General features: G+C 43.5%; 1 protein-coding gene across 1 annotated transcript; it reads left to right on the forward strand.

Moving 5' to 3' along the window:
* The first annotated feature begins 859 nt into the window (after nucleotides 1-859).
* SPEGNB (SPEG neighbor) lies at nucleotides 860-10,171 on the forward strand. The gene is made up of 4 exons (XM_042445856.1): nucleotides 860-1,017; nucleotides 6,265-6,572; nucleotides 8,137-8,278; nucleotides 9,401-10,171. Exons 1-4 carry the CDS (start codon nucleotides 860-862, stop codon nucleotides 9,537-9,539), a joined length of 747 nt encoding a protein of 248 aa, XP_042301790.1. The 3' UTR covers nucleotides 9,540-10,171.
* Nucleotides 10,172-13,883: the final 3,712 nt, after the last annotated feature.

Here is a 13,883-nt window from a genome sequence, read left to right on the forward strand (position 1 = left end):
GGCTCGGCTTGCTCTTCACTCACTGTCCCCTTCTCTGTCTCTCAGCCAGAGGGCAGGAATGGTGCAGCTGCTCCATCTCAGTCCCTCTGGGCTGGCCTATGTGATTACACAGCACTGGGCTGGAATCAGCATGGCCCCAATACTCACAGGTACCTGGCAACAGGCTATATAAGGGAACGCCCAGGATTCCTGAGTGGGCAGGGGAGAGGGCCCCCCCTGGCCAAAGAAGGAGACATCTGGACAGGAATGCAGGCAGGGGCTCCAACAGACCTGAATTCTCCCCTCCAGAGATATAAATTTGAGTGGGATGAGGAGGCTGTGGCCTTTTCCCTGTCAGTGGAGCTGAAGTGGTAGTGCTCACGGTAAGAGACCGCTCCTGCCTGGGTCAAAGACAGGGTCCTGAGAACTCATGTCCCATCTCAGCGCACATACCAGCACCTTCTGAGCCAAGAACATGTATTCAAAGACATGTCTTGACTAATCATCTCTTTAGGGAGCTGTGCCTCCTAAGAACCCTAAACCTCACTCTGAGGGCTACTGCCCATGGAGACATCAGAAGCTTCAGAGATATCTAAACTGGGGTTTGCAGTTATGAGGGAGGTGGCTGGGAGATGAATGTAGCCTAACTTGTCTCTTCTGTCAGTGGGTCTGCAGTGGTGATTTGCTCTGGCAGATTCCAGAAAACAGAGCCTGAAGCTCATTTAGACCTCTTGGCCTGGTATAGGCCATACAAGACTGGATGTATGGGAATCATCTTGTGCTGAGGTGGTCAGTGGGAATCATCTTGTACTAAGAGTGATAGAGAGAAGAAGGGGGGTTGCGGGGCCTATCCCATGAGAATGTGGGGATTTTGTCTTTGATGCTAACCCTGCTCTTTCCCCTCTCCTGCCCTCAGATGTCCAAACCTGCCCCCAAGAAGGCTGCGGCTCCTCCTCCACCGGGATTCACTTTGGACATTAATGACCCTCAGGTGCAGAATGCTGCCATCCGCATCCAGGCCTCCTATCGTGGGCACAGGTGAGGGGCATGGCAGGTGAAAGGAGGAGGAAACTATTATGGGCACTGAGAAGACAGTGGGAAATTCAGTGTATTCTCTGGGAAGGCACTCTATGAGTTAATTTTAGAGACCTTTGGGTTTGTTTGGTTTTTTTTAAAACCGATATTCAATTACTGTATTGTGATTCATGCAATTTTGAGGCTTATGCTTGGTTTTTTAAATCTAGGTTTACATTTACCTTTTTGGAACTGGCATGGGGCACCATAATTTGGGTTTGTTTTTTTTTGTTTGTTTTTAACATAAAGAACAGCTAATTCTTGCTAACTACAGTAGATCTAACTACAGTAGATTCATGGATGCACTAATTCATGACCTATTGATTCCTATGGGTTTATTCCATGTTGGATATAGCTCAAACAACTCCTGGGACAGTTAAGTATCACTTTGTTATATGTCTTCTTGTCATTTCTCTTATGGTGACCCTAAGGCAAATCTATCAAGGGGTTTTCTTGGCAGAGTTTCTTCAGAGCAGGTTTGCCCTTGACTTCCTCTGAGACTGAGAGAATGTGACTTGCCCAAGGTCAGCCAGTGGGTTTCCATGGCTTCTGTAACTTCCTGAAGCCTTGGATCAGGCTGCCTTGAGGCTTGTCTACCTCCACCCCAACCTGTTCACAGGATCACTATCTTTTTTGAAGGTATTGTTCCAGGTGCCCTAGGTGGTTGGCAAAAAGAAACAGGAACTATTCAGATGTTGCACCCTCAGTATAGAATACTGTCTCCAGGAAGACCTCCTATCATATTATTATACAAAATTGTATCAGCTTTTCATATTCCTGGGCTTTTGAATAACGATCATCTGTAGCTGTATCTACAGTGCACAATTATAGCAATTCCAAACAGCTAAGACTGTCATTGTTGCTTTATATGGAATCATGGGTGTTGTCATCTAATGAGGATCATGGAATTTTCTGCTAGAGAACTTAAGTGATGAACTCAACAACTCTGAACATTTCCACTAAAGCTCTCTAGCAGAGAGTTCTAAAGACTTTCTCAAACTACAGATCCCAGAATTGAACAGGATGGAGCCACTGTAGTTAAAGTGGTATGAAACTGCTGTACTTGTGCTGTGCAGATACACTCTTTTATGGTTTCACACTGCTGTTGATTGGTTTTCATATCACTGTATTGGTGTGGACTCTATTTTGTTTTGTAAAATGGTGCTGCTGAAAATGGTGGTCCCCTGAAGTGGTGCTGGTCCATGATCCATTGCTGGAGCATTTCCTGGAAAGAAAGAAATAATTGGCACAAAAATATCAGTTCCTGGCACCTTGGGAGAAAAAAAATATATTGCTGGTTCTTACCCCACTGAGATAGCTTAAGAAGCAGTGTTGTAATAGACAGCCTAGAAAATTGCTTTGCAAGAGGTAGGATATTTTCATAAACAAATAAGTATTAATAAAGCATTGGGGTGGGTGGGAGAGAACAGCAACACAAGTTTTATGCATGGATGTAGAAAGAGAGTTGGGTCAAAAATGTGGGAAAATTAAGCAGCAAGTAGAATGGCAATGAGAACTGAGTATAGTCATACAGGGTGATATTTCTAGTGATAACAGTTGTGTGTACTTGGACAAATGTGATGAAAAACTTGAGAAGTATTTTGAGAAACTGTGGTAGGGACTAGACAAGTGGTTGGAGAGTGGAGAGTCAAGGAGATTATGTGTTTGAGAGGAACTGGAGAAGAAAGAGCCTAGGGAGAGATGGGTGTGAGAGAAGCAGCCAGGACGACTTCAAGAAAGTAGAGAAAGATGATCTAGAAATGAGAGGCTGGAGTAGGGCAGGGATGTGGTTGGTAGAAAGAAAATACTTCTGTCAATTTGAAGAATGACAAGAGTTCCCTTTCCACCTCCCCATATTGTCTAGGATCTGGACAATGCCTCTCTGAACTTCCCAAAACCTTCCACATCATAGTGAGATGACAAAATGGGAGAGAAGATGGGTGTTTACCAGTGCTTGGAAGTAACTAAAGGGCAGACTTGAGGGTTTTGAGCAGGAAAGTAATAAGGGCTTAACAATACTGCATTTCAAAAGCAATGAAGTCACTGGGAACAATGTTATATGTTTGTGGTTGTGTACAATGTGTAATGGCCAGCGTGGTCTAGTGGTCTGAGTGCTCACAGGACAACCTTGGGCAAGTGATATTCTCTCAGCCTCAGAGAAAGGCAAAGGCAAACCCCCCTGAACAAATCTTGCCAAGAAAACCCTGTGCAAGATTCGACTTAGGGCCACCTGAAGGCACACAAAAATTAGTAACATTTACTAGTTATCTTGAAAAGTTACTCTGAAAGGTGTTTAAAATGCTTTAATTTTATTGTGGGTATTTTAATTCAATTTTTTTATTTCTTATTCTTTCTTATTCTTTCATATACATACATACATACATACATACATACATATAAAACCAATGGCCAAAATGAGCCCCTTATCTGCACCAGTATCTGATTCCTAGAGCTCACCAAAGCCAGGGAGGGGTTCTCCTGGGAACACCATTAGAAGGTGTACTTTTTTTAAAAAAATGACAGATTTAATGCAGATATTTGCTATTGTATGGCCACAGTAGACAGCACCTTTAAATACCCACGTCATCAGTATGACAAAGGTGTAAATGATTTGTTTGACCTTTTTTTTTTTTTTTTAAAACACCCCCTAACAGTGGGGCTGTGGATTAGGGGTCGTTTTTTCCTATTTCCTAAGAAATAAAACCACAACAGACTCTGTTCCCAAGTTGGTGTAAACTAATGCTCTCGCAGACATACAGTATTATATTGCATATATACCCCACATTTAAACCAGTGGGGGGTTTCTTGTCTAAGAGAGTGTGACTCCCTGCAAGGTTAACCTATCCCAGGGTTTGTTGCTAAGGATTGCTCTGAGAGGCTTGCCATTGCCATCTTCTGAGGGTGACCGGGGTGTGTGTGGCTAAACAGTGTGACGTAGATGTGCATCATTTGATTGACAGGTTGTTTTTTTTTTAAAAATCCGAGAACCAGCGAAATGACAACTCCAATTTAAATTGATACAAATGATAATGTGAAATTCATCAGGGTTAAATTGTGCCAGAGAGATTCAATAGGGGTAAACATAATGGGAACTTTGATTCATTATTGCACCATCAGATCTCCCTGGATCTACTTGTTACAAAATGCTAATGTGAATAATGCCAAGGAAAGTTGAAATAACTGATTGAAATGTTGTTTGGATCTTGAAAATAAAAGCAGTTCTGCAATGAAAACCACTATGTCTGAATATATCTGACCAGTCTGGAAAAGTTACTCCTTAGTTATCCCTGAGTTCTTCTGTTCAACATAGAGACTATACTACTATCAAGTAAGCAACCAACTTTATTGCTGACCATGTCATTTGCCTTGGAATTATCCACAGAAACTGAACAAATTGGGTCATTCCACTTAAAGAGGTCACTTCAGTATCAGAGGCATCTAGGCCAACATTCCTCATGGGTAATGCTTCCTCCTCTATTTTTAATGATCCCAGCTCTATTGGACAGGGGAGAAAAGAAACAGAACAGGAAAATTTCAAAAGGGACACCAGACAAGTATTTTTATTGTGGTGTTAGCCACAGTTTAAGAGATCCTGTGTGGTGTAGTGGTTTCAACTTGGACTATGACTCTGGAGACCAGGGTTCAAATCCTGGCTTGACCATGAAACCCACTAGGTGACCTCACACTCTCTCAGACTCAGAGGATGCCAAGAAAATCCCACAATAGGGTCTCTGTAAGTTGAAAACAACATGAGGGCACACAGTAACAACAACAAATACCCACAGTCTATCAGTTAACACCTTTCTGTGAGTCAGTGTGCCATCTTTGATGGGCTTCTGGACAACAAATGTGTTCCACCTTCTTTCCATCCCAGTTAAATATGCCCCCCTCCCAGTCTACTCTTGCTTTCTGCTTAAAGAAAGGAATTGTTGGCTGACAGAAAGAAAATTCTGATAGAAAGGAAAAGGGAGAAGTAAACATGTCTGAGCACACCTATGTAGAAACCTTCCCTACCAGCCTTATTTTTGCCAGCTTATAAGATCAACAGAACGGCAGTCCTGAGGCTTCCTGACTGTATGGGGGAAGGGGATATTGAGTGTTGAGGGATGGGAGGAAAAGACTAGATGATTTCTCATTGCCACTGAGTAATGCTGCATTTAACTTTAACATTTTGGGGCAGTTGTAACATTATTCTGCACTTCTGGCATATGGCCCTGTCCCCATTTCAATATTTGATTCATGATCTTCTGGTGCCTTCATTTTCTTCTACTTTTTTCCTCTGAAGGTTCCAGATGTACGCACTCCCATCTACTCTGGTGAGGCAACATGTTGGCCCGCAGAATTAAACCAAGTGCTGGGGGTTGCCATGCCACTGTGTCATCAGACTTCTGGAGTAAATAAGAGGAGATTGTTCCTCTTATACTGGTAGAAATCATAGTGAGAAATGGTGGAAAAGGAGAGAAGAGATTGGTGAAGAAGGAGAAACGCACAGTCACCCTGGCATCACAGATGATGTTAGACAGACAAACATGCAATACTTTGTAGTGGGAGAATATATACTGATGAAATACTACATCACTCTGTTGTATTTTAAATTGTTTATAGAGGTTTAGGTTTATTTAAAAGTTTGTTGAGGCAGGAACAAACTGCAATTGATGTGGGAAAATAAGACTGAATAAACTGACATAAGGAGTGTCTAGCTAGATTGCCAGAAAGAAAGCGTAAATTATTATGTACAAACAGGATTCCAAAATGCTGCAATAATGAGATTTCTAGTTATCTCAATTGATCAGATTCTACATATCCCTCCGCCATTTTCTATATTCCTATTTTCTATTGGTTTCTATTTTTATCAAAATTAAACAGCTACAGCTTAATAAAGTTAATTTTGGGGTGTCAGGTAAGCTGGTTGAAGGATGCATACTTATTTTAATTCATTTGAGTGTGTTAGTACTAAAATTTGTCCATATGACTGTGTCACCTCTGGTTGTTTTACTGTATCACAAGATTTGTATTTCATGATCTCACTTCAAGGCCCTTGCCCTGGGCCTGTTTGCTGTTGTCACCAGGAGACAAGAAGCTGCAGGATTTCAAGTGGAGCTTCCAGTGCCTGCATGACTGGTGGCCATGTTGGCTGGGAATTCTGGGTGTTGCAATCCAAAAAAAGAACCTTCTGAGTTCTGCTGCTGTGTAACTTCTGTCTACTACCAGGTCCCGCAAGGAACTGAAGGAGAAAGGCCCCCCACGGGTGCTGGAGAACCTCAAGGATGTGATGCTGATAGAAGGGAGTGCAGCCAAGCTGGAATGCCGCATCAGTGCCTTTCCGGACCCCTTCATTCGCTGGTTGAAAGATGGCGTGGAACTCAAGGATGGCCCCAAGTACCGTTACGTCTTTGAGGACCCTGACATTGTCGCCCTGGTGGTGCGTGACGCTGCCCTTCCCGACTTGGGCAAGTACACCATCTCCGTGAAGAACCCCTTTGGAGAGTGCTTCGATTCAGCACGCCTCCTTATAGAAGGTGAGGTGGCCCATTTCCCTCCCTTACATAGCCATGCTCGCCTGCTAAACATAGACCAATCCATCCCCCTGGGCAGCCAAATCATTCTAGAGACATTCCTCTTTGAAGAGCATTTTCCTTTGGGACACCTCACTGAGGGAAGGTAACACTGCCTGCTCTGCTCCTTTGAGTCACAGCCCTGCCCATTTCTATTCATAGCTTTGTGTCTTGTATAGAGAAAGCTAAGCTCCTTCTAACATTAGCCATGCCTCTGTCAAGACATAGCCCTTCTCATTTCTAGACAGAAAATGCTGACCTTCCTTTAGCTATGGTTCCTCACTAGGTCTTGGAAAAGTCATTTAAACAAAACCAAAATACTACAGTACCCAGAATTCTAGAGCAAGCACGGCCACAGCATTTCTACTTTCCAGAAAGAACTGTGACCTTCCTCTGCAAAGCAAGGGCTAAAGCTTGGAAAAGCTACCTTTTAAGGCCACTCCCCACCCCAAATCCTGCACCCAGCCTAGCAATAGCATTCCTTCCTTCTAGACATAATTGTGAACTTCCTCTATGATCCTAGACCAGAGATTGGAAAAGTTACCTTTTTGGACTGCATCTCCCAGAACTCTAGCATGATTGCTCTGGTTTCATAAGGTTGATATAGGAAAGGTTTAATTCTGGGAGGGAGGAAGGCTCTGGATGTGCTTGCTGGGGAATTCTGGCAGTGTCAATCCCTCAAAAGTAATTTTTCCAAGAGATCTCCTAGATTTGAAGGGGGAAAAGACCCCAAGTGATGCCTACTCAGGGAAGGAAATGGATCCATCAGACTGGTACCCAAGAGAGATCTTCTTTTACATTCCTGATCATCTTCAGATGCAAATTGAAAGGGGATGCCTTAGCCAGAAATAGGGTCCTCTTCCCAAGTCTTCTGCTAACCTGATCTCTGCAAACCATGCAAAGGCTCTTTTGCCTCATCACCCCCACTCGATCCCCAAGGCCATGCAGCAACTGGAGAAGGCAAAGAGTCATCAACGTGTAGATGAGTCCACATGTATGACCATCTATGTAAGATGGTCCTTCCATCCCTGGACTTCTGCAAAGATCAGCAACAAGGTGTAGCAGTTATAAACAACATCCTGGTTGTAAAATGCAGCTCAGTCACCCGCCAGCACTAGAATCAAAACCAACCAGAAGATTAGCTCATCACTTTTTTGCAATACAGTAATACTTTAACGGGATAAGAAGTGATCACAAAGAGATGATTGCCACAATCATGAGCCAGTAAGGATCCAATTTCTTGCTTTAGGGCAACATGCCAATTTTTTTCTGCACCAGAACAGGGTACAGAATAGTAACTTTGCACAAAATCAATAGCAATATGAAGAAATTTTTCACTCTCTAAATATTTTGACCTGCAGCACTAGTCCCCCCTGTCATGAACAGTGCCCAGAGATTGGGGGAGCTATGGACATCTGAGGGGTGAAAGGTTCCCTGTTTGTGCTGTAGTCACTGCAGGTACTCCTCCCCTCTGCTCCCCCAGGCAGAAGAAGGGCCCTTGACTGATATCTCACTTGCTGTCTTGCAGTGCCTGCCAAGATTGAGAAGGGCCCAGAAAGCACAAAGGCTAAGAAAGGCAGCACTGTTAATCTGACCGCCCATATCAGTGGAGAGCCAGCACCTGATGTCGGCTGGGCCAAAGATGGTGAGGATATTGAAGAGGATGATCGGTAAGTGAAGGCCATTTGTGGGATTGTAAGAATGGATAACTATACAAAACCAGTGCACATCAAGGGCAGATTAATGTCAGGATCCCACTTTCCCTTCCTTTTCTACTCACACAAACACTTCAAGCAAAGTAGGTATCAGCATGAATGATGCCACAGCTGAAAATCCCAGTGCTTGGAATTAACCCTCAGAAAGGAATACAAGTTGGACTACAGGTCCCAGAATCTAGTGGCTGGATGATTCTGGGAATTGCAGTCCAAAAGGAAACTTTTCCAAGAAAGATGTAGACTCCAAATAATGTAAAAATCCCTTCTTCTGCTTCTTCTTCCTCCTCTTTCTCTGTCTAGCTCTCATGGGTATTAAGGAGAATCTTTATGTAGAAGAGATCTTGTAGCACCTTTGAGACTAACTGAAAGAAAGAATTTGGCAGCATGAGCTTCCATAAACTTAAGTCTACTTCCTCAGATGCCTTTGGTGGAGAGGAAGATGCATCTGAGGAAATAGATTTAAGTCTACGAAAGCTCGTGATGCCAACTTCTTTCAGTTAGTCTCAAAGGTGCTACAAGATCTCTCTACATACTGACTAGCATGGCTATTCTTTGAATTCTAGGAGAATCTTGAGTATCTAGCAGGTTTTTCTGGAAGAGCAGAAATTTGTCCTGAGCTTCTGGTAGTGGTCAGGTTGCACAAGCTTGCTTCTTTTCACAAGAGGTTCTAACCTGTGATTCCTCAGGGTTTTTTACTGGACCGGACTGGATCTGAGTTCCTTTGCATGGGGAAGAGTGCATAGGCTAAGGCATAAGGCAACCTACCACATTACTGCACTATGCTCTTACAGTGCTGCTATTCCACTTTTACTGCTTTGGCTGCCTCCTGTTCCATTCTGAAGCTTGTAGTTCAGTGAGACCTCCCCTACTTAAACTGCAAATCCCAGAATGCAACAGGAGGCAGCCAGAGCAGTAAAAGTGGAATAGCATTGCTATATGAGTATAGTGCACTAATCTAGCAGCTCTGGGTATTCAGGACAACCTCTCACACGGGTAAGAGGGAGGTGGCAGGCAGTGGGAGTGCATAAGGCACATCCCAGATCTGAACTTAAGACCTCTGGCTTTCCTTTCCTGCAGGGTGTACTATAATATTGGCAGTGATTCAACCACTCTCACTATCAAAAAGGTGACGCCAGCTGATGCTGGGAAGTATGAGATCTTTGTGGAGAACAGCCTGGGCATGGACCAGTCCTTTGCGCGTCTTGATGTGATTTGAGCTCCAGCTTTCCATCGATACAGGTCCCCACCCCAACCCCCACTTTCTCCCCATTCTTGCCAAGTATGGTCCAGAGTGCTGTACAGCCCAGCTGTGGGAACAAGCTAGGCAAAGAGAAGCTAATTCCTCTTCTAGTGGTGCTGTCAGGCTATCTTCTTGTCCCCTGATGGTGCAGTGGAACCTCCCTTGTTTCTCTCCTTGCATCTATGGCTCTTTTTTCAGCATAATTCTGCTTCACCGTGGGGGCACAATATCTTCCCTTCCTTCACTTGCAGACAGCAATTCCCCTCACTGCTCATGGGCCGAATCCATTTCCCAGGCAATGGGGGCATTATTTTACCAGTCCACCCCATATCTAGGGCAGATAGGTGGGGGACATGCAGCTTTCTCGATCTTAGCAGACTACAATCTCCATCTTCTCTCATCATTGGCTATGCTGGATAGGGCTGATGGGAGTTGCAGTCCAACAACTGAAGGGCCAGACTTTGGTCATCCCAGGTCAGGGGCACACAAGGAGACATGAAAGCCTGAAATCTCCTGAAAGCAGTTTTCCCCCAGCACTTCAGAATGAATGAAGCATGCCAGGAGCCTCCAGACTCTTTCTCATCTGTTTTCTTGCTCTATGAAACTCAATAAAGCCAATTGATTATACTAAGGTCTTGTGTGTACTGCATCCAATTTCTTACATATCACTCCAAATCTCATCTCTGTCTGCCATCAAAAAAGACACCTCAGAAGTCATTCTGGAAGCAGCCTGTTCTAAAACCTGTGGAAACAAGAGTTTCTAATGTTTCCTTCACCCCCATATAATTCTAGCATTATGATTCCACTTTAACTGCCATAGTTCCTGTGTAGTTTTTTTTAGAGGAACCAAAATTGCTCTCTGACTGGGAATTTTAAATGCCCCTAGACTGCATAAAGAGAGCCAGTGTGGCATAGTGGTTTGAGCAATGGGCCACAATTCAGGGTTCAAATCCCTGCTTAGGCATGGAAATCTACTAGGTAACCTTGAGCAAATGACAATCTCTCAGTGTCAGAGGAACGCAATGATAACTCCCCCTGTACAAATCTTTTGAAGAAAACCCCATTATAGGGTTGTCTTAGGTAGGGTCACCATAAGTCAGAAACGATTTGACGGCACACAACAGCAACAAGAACAACAACAACAGCCTGGTTATACCCGGTTTCCATAGTCTGGGACCCAAGTGGGTTTCCTTTTAATTGTGAATCTCTTCCTCTTCCTTTAAAAAATACCCAACCATTTGAATTATGGTGCTTATCACTAAAAAAATAAATAAGAAAAAAGAAAGGAGGAAATTTGCCCTTCAACCCTTTGGAGGATTTCATCAAATCATGCCCCAGTTTAAAAATAACAACTCTTTGGAAAAGCCTTAGTGCAAATCCAATAAATCACTATAAACCTATTGTTGTCAAAAGGTGGGGCAGGACCCTGGAGTGAGTCTGCAAGAGTTGCTCAAGGGAGGGCATGAGACTTGGGGGCCCTGATCCCTCCTCCTCCCAAACTTTTTTATGTGTAAAATGTACACATGAGTTGAGTTAAACATTAGATTTACTTAAATAAAACTGTTCTAATTTGAACGATGTTATTTCCTTATAAAATGTTAAAACATGAATATACATGAATGTGTGAATAAAAATACACACACCAAATAAACACAATATTTTTATTCATATGCTATGTTGAGTGGAATGGTGCACAATGTCCACATGTAGATGTAAAGGGGTCCCAAGGGTAAAAAGTTTGAGTATTACTTCTATACCATTCCCCACGAATGAAACAAATTGATTCAGAGATCAAACCCAAAGAACTATACTGCGAAAACTCACACTTCTTCAGACCTATCTGGAGGAGCTCACAGACAAGCATATTGATAATATCCTGTCCTTCTGCATTTGCCTTCCTTTATATTCTCAAAAAGATGAAAAAGTTGGACTTATTTTCCCAAGGAGGCTCATAGAAGTTCATTCAAAAGACTTGCAATACAACTTCTTTCTATGTTTTCTCAGGTGTTTATCACACGGAGGTTTTTGCAGCTCAGATCCGGGGTGACTCCTGGTTCAGCTATGCGAATTCACGTTATAATGTGAATGTTTCATCACACCTGGTTGCCCTTCCATTGCCCTTCTGAATAGAGGGGGAATCGAATCCAAGGCAAGTCATGTGATGCAGATTGATGCAAAGCGGAGTGAGTGGAAATTGTATTACCACACCGTTGGGATTCATTGATTCGAATCGGCACCCTTGCACATGCTCAGTGGGGGTCTGAATGCATCGTGACCTTGTACATTTCTGGGGTGAAAAGGGGCGCAAGTTCTTGTTCCCTGTTTCGCGTAATTGCGTGATTGTGTGAATATTTGCCTTGTGAATATTTCTGTGTCTTCTTCATCCCCCTTTTTTATTTTCCCTTCCATTTCAGCAATTTCAACACACCCATAGATAGATAGATAGATAGATAGACAGATAGATACACATATCTGTATATTCACATTCATGCACATACACACATATATATATATTCCCAAAAAATGAGTTGCCCTGAAAGTGAAAGGACCACTGAAAGGAAAGGGGGGGGAATTGCAGCACCGCATCATGGGAAATTTGCAACCTGGGGGGTTTGCGGTGGTTTACCAGAGCAGAAGCAAAGTTGCATTCCACACCAGACCAATTTGGAGTGAAATCGAAGTGAGCTCGGAAGCAATTTCTGTGAATTCGCTTGTTACCGATTTCACCAAAATGAGGGGTCATTTTGGAATCACTGCCGAAGTGCCATGGAAGAAGCCCCCATAGAAAGGAATCATGTGTGATAACATATCGCGTTATCGCATGAATTCGCATTGTTGGACCCGCAGTCACGTTGGATCTGAGCTGCAAAAATCTCCATGTGATAAGGCTCTCATAAATAAGCCACACTGTTGTGTTACTCAATAAGCTGTTGTTACTCAGCTGTTGACACAACAGCTGGCAACAAGTCTGGTTTTATAGAGAGAGACATGAGGCCAATTCACACTGCATAGTTATAGTGTTGTGATTCCACTTTAATTCCCTTGACAACTTCCTATGGAAACCTGGGGTTTGTAGTTTGGTCAGAGGCACCAGAGGAGCTCTTGGGCTGAGAATTCTAAATGCCCCTCCCTGAACTGCAAATCCCAGGATTCCATAGGATGTTGTCATAGCAGTTAAAGTGGAATCATAGCACTATAACTGTGTAGCATGAATGGGTCCAGAGAGTGGTCCCAGGCAAGGTTTTTTTTTAAAATCACACCATTGCCTGCCTCATTCTCTGAATTTTAACAGGGGCTTCACATGATGTGACTAGTGACTCCACTGGGCCTTGGTACCAAAAGCATTGCTTCTGGAGGTTAAGAACCTTTTTTGGTCCTTCTTAACAGAATTCTGGGATGGTCTGGACTTTGCCTTGATTCCCATGGCAATGCTGCTTCCTACAGGTGTTCGGTGGCACTGCAGGATCCTGTGCCAATTCTCTTGCTCTGAAGATATAAATAACCTTTCTTCTTGCCCATATCAGAGATCAGTTGAAATTTCTTGGCTGCTCTGCATCTGGTCCACGTGGCAGAGGGCAGAGAAGAGGGGGAGCAGCAGTGTGAAATGCAGCCCTGAAGTTCCTTCCATGGACCCATGCTTCCTTTTGGCATATCTACGTTGGGTCCAACCATCATTCCCTGCCAATCATACTGCAAGATTTAGCAGAACATGTCTGGACTATGGCAATAATCAGAAAGAGTAGCTGTGGGCATGGGTAGAGTTGAGTTTCCTCTCAGCAAGAAATGGAATCTAAATCACGCAGCTGGGCTTGGAAGGACTTTCGGATCTGAGAGGATGAATGGGTTTGTGTACGCAGGCTGGGACGTAACAGCTAAAGGTATAACGCTGAACACTAAAGTGAGGATTGCCCAAGCCATTATATTCTCCATCACCATGTACAGTTGTGAGAACTGGACAGTAAAACAAAGCCAATAAGAAGAAAATTAACTCATTTGGGATGTGGTGCTGAGAGCCAGTGTGACATAGTGGTTTGAGTGAAGACCAGGGTTCATTTCCTCGCTTGGTCCTGAATCACATTGGGTGACCTTGGGCAAGTCACATGCTCTCTGGGGAAGGCAATGGCAATCCTCCTCTGAACAAATTTTGCCAAAAAAAAACCAACCCAGGATAGGGTTGCCTTGGGGTTGCCTTACAGGTAAGTAAAAAACTTGAAGGCAAACAACAACAACCAAGCTGGAGAAAAGTGCTGAAGATACTGTGGATGGCCAAAGAGACAAATAAATGGGTCCTAGAATAAATCAGGCCTGAACTCTCTCTGG

The sequence above is a fragment of the Sceloporus undulatus genome, chromosome 1 (genome assembly GCF_019175285.1).
Source record: "Sceloporus undulatus isolate JIND9_A2432 ecotype Alabama chromosome 1, SceUnd_v1.1, whole genome shotgun sequence".
NCBI classification, from domain to species: domain Eukaryota; kingdom Metazoa; phylum Chordata; class Lepidosauria; order Squamata; family Phrynosomatidae; genus Sceloporus; species Sceloporus undulatus.

Coding starts and splice junctions, on each gene's coding strand:
- SPEGNB (XM_042445856.1), top strand. CDS start 860: ATGCTAACCCTGCTCTTTCCCCTCTCCTGCCCTCAGATGTCCAAACCT. Junction 1,018..6,264: donor GCCTCCTATCGTGGGCACAG/GTGAGGGGCATG, acceptor GTCTACTACCAG/GTCCCGCAAGGAACTGAAGG. Junction 8,279..9,400: donor GATATTGAAGAGGATGATCG/GTAAGTGAAGGC, acceptor CCTTTCCTGCAG/GGTGTACTATAATATTGGCA.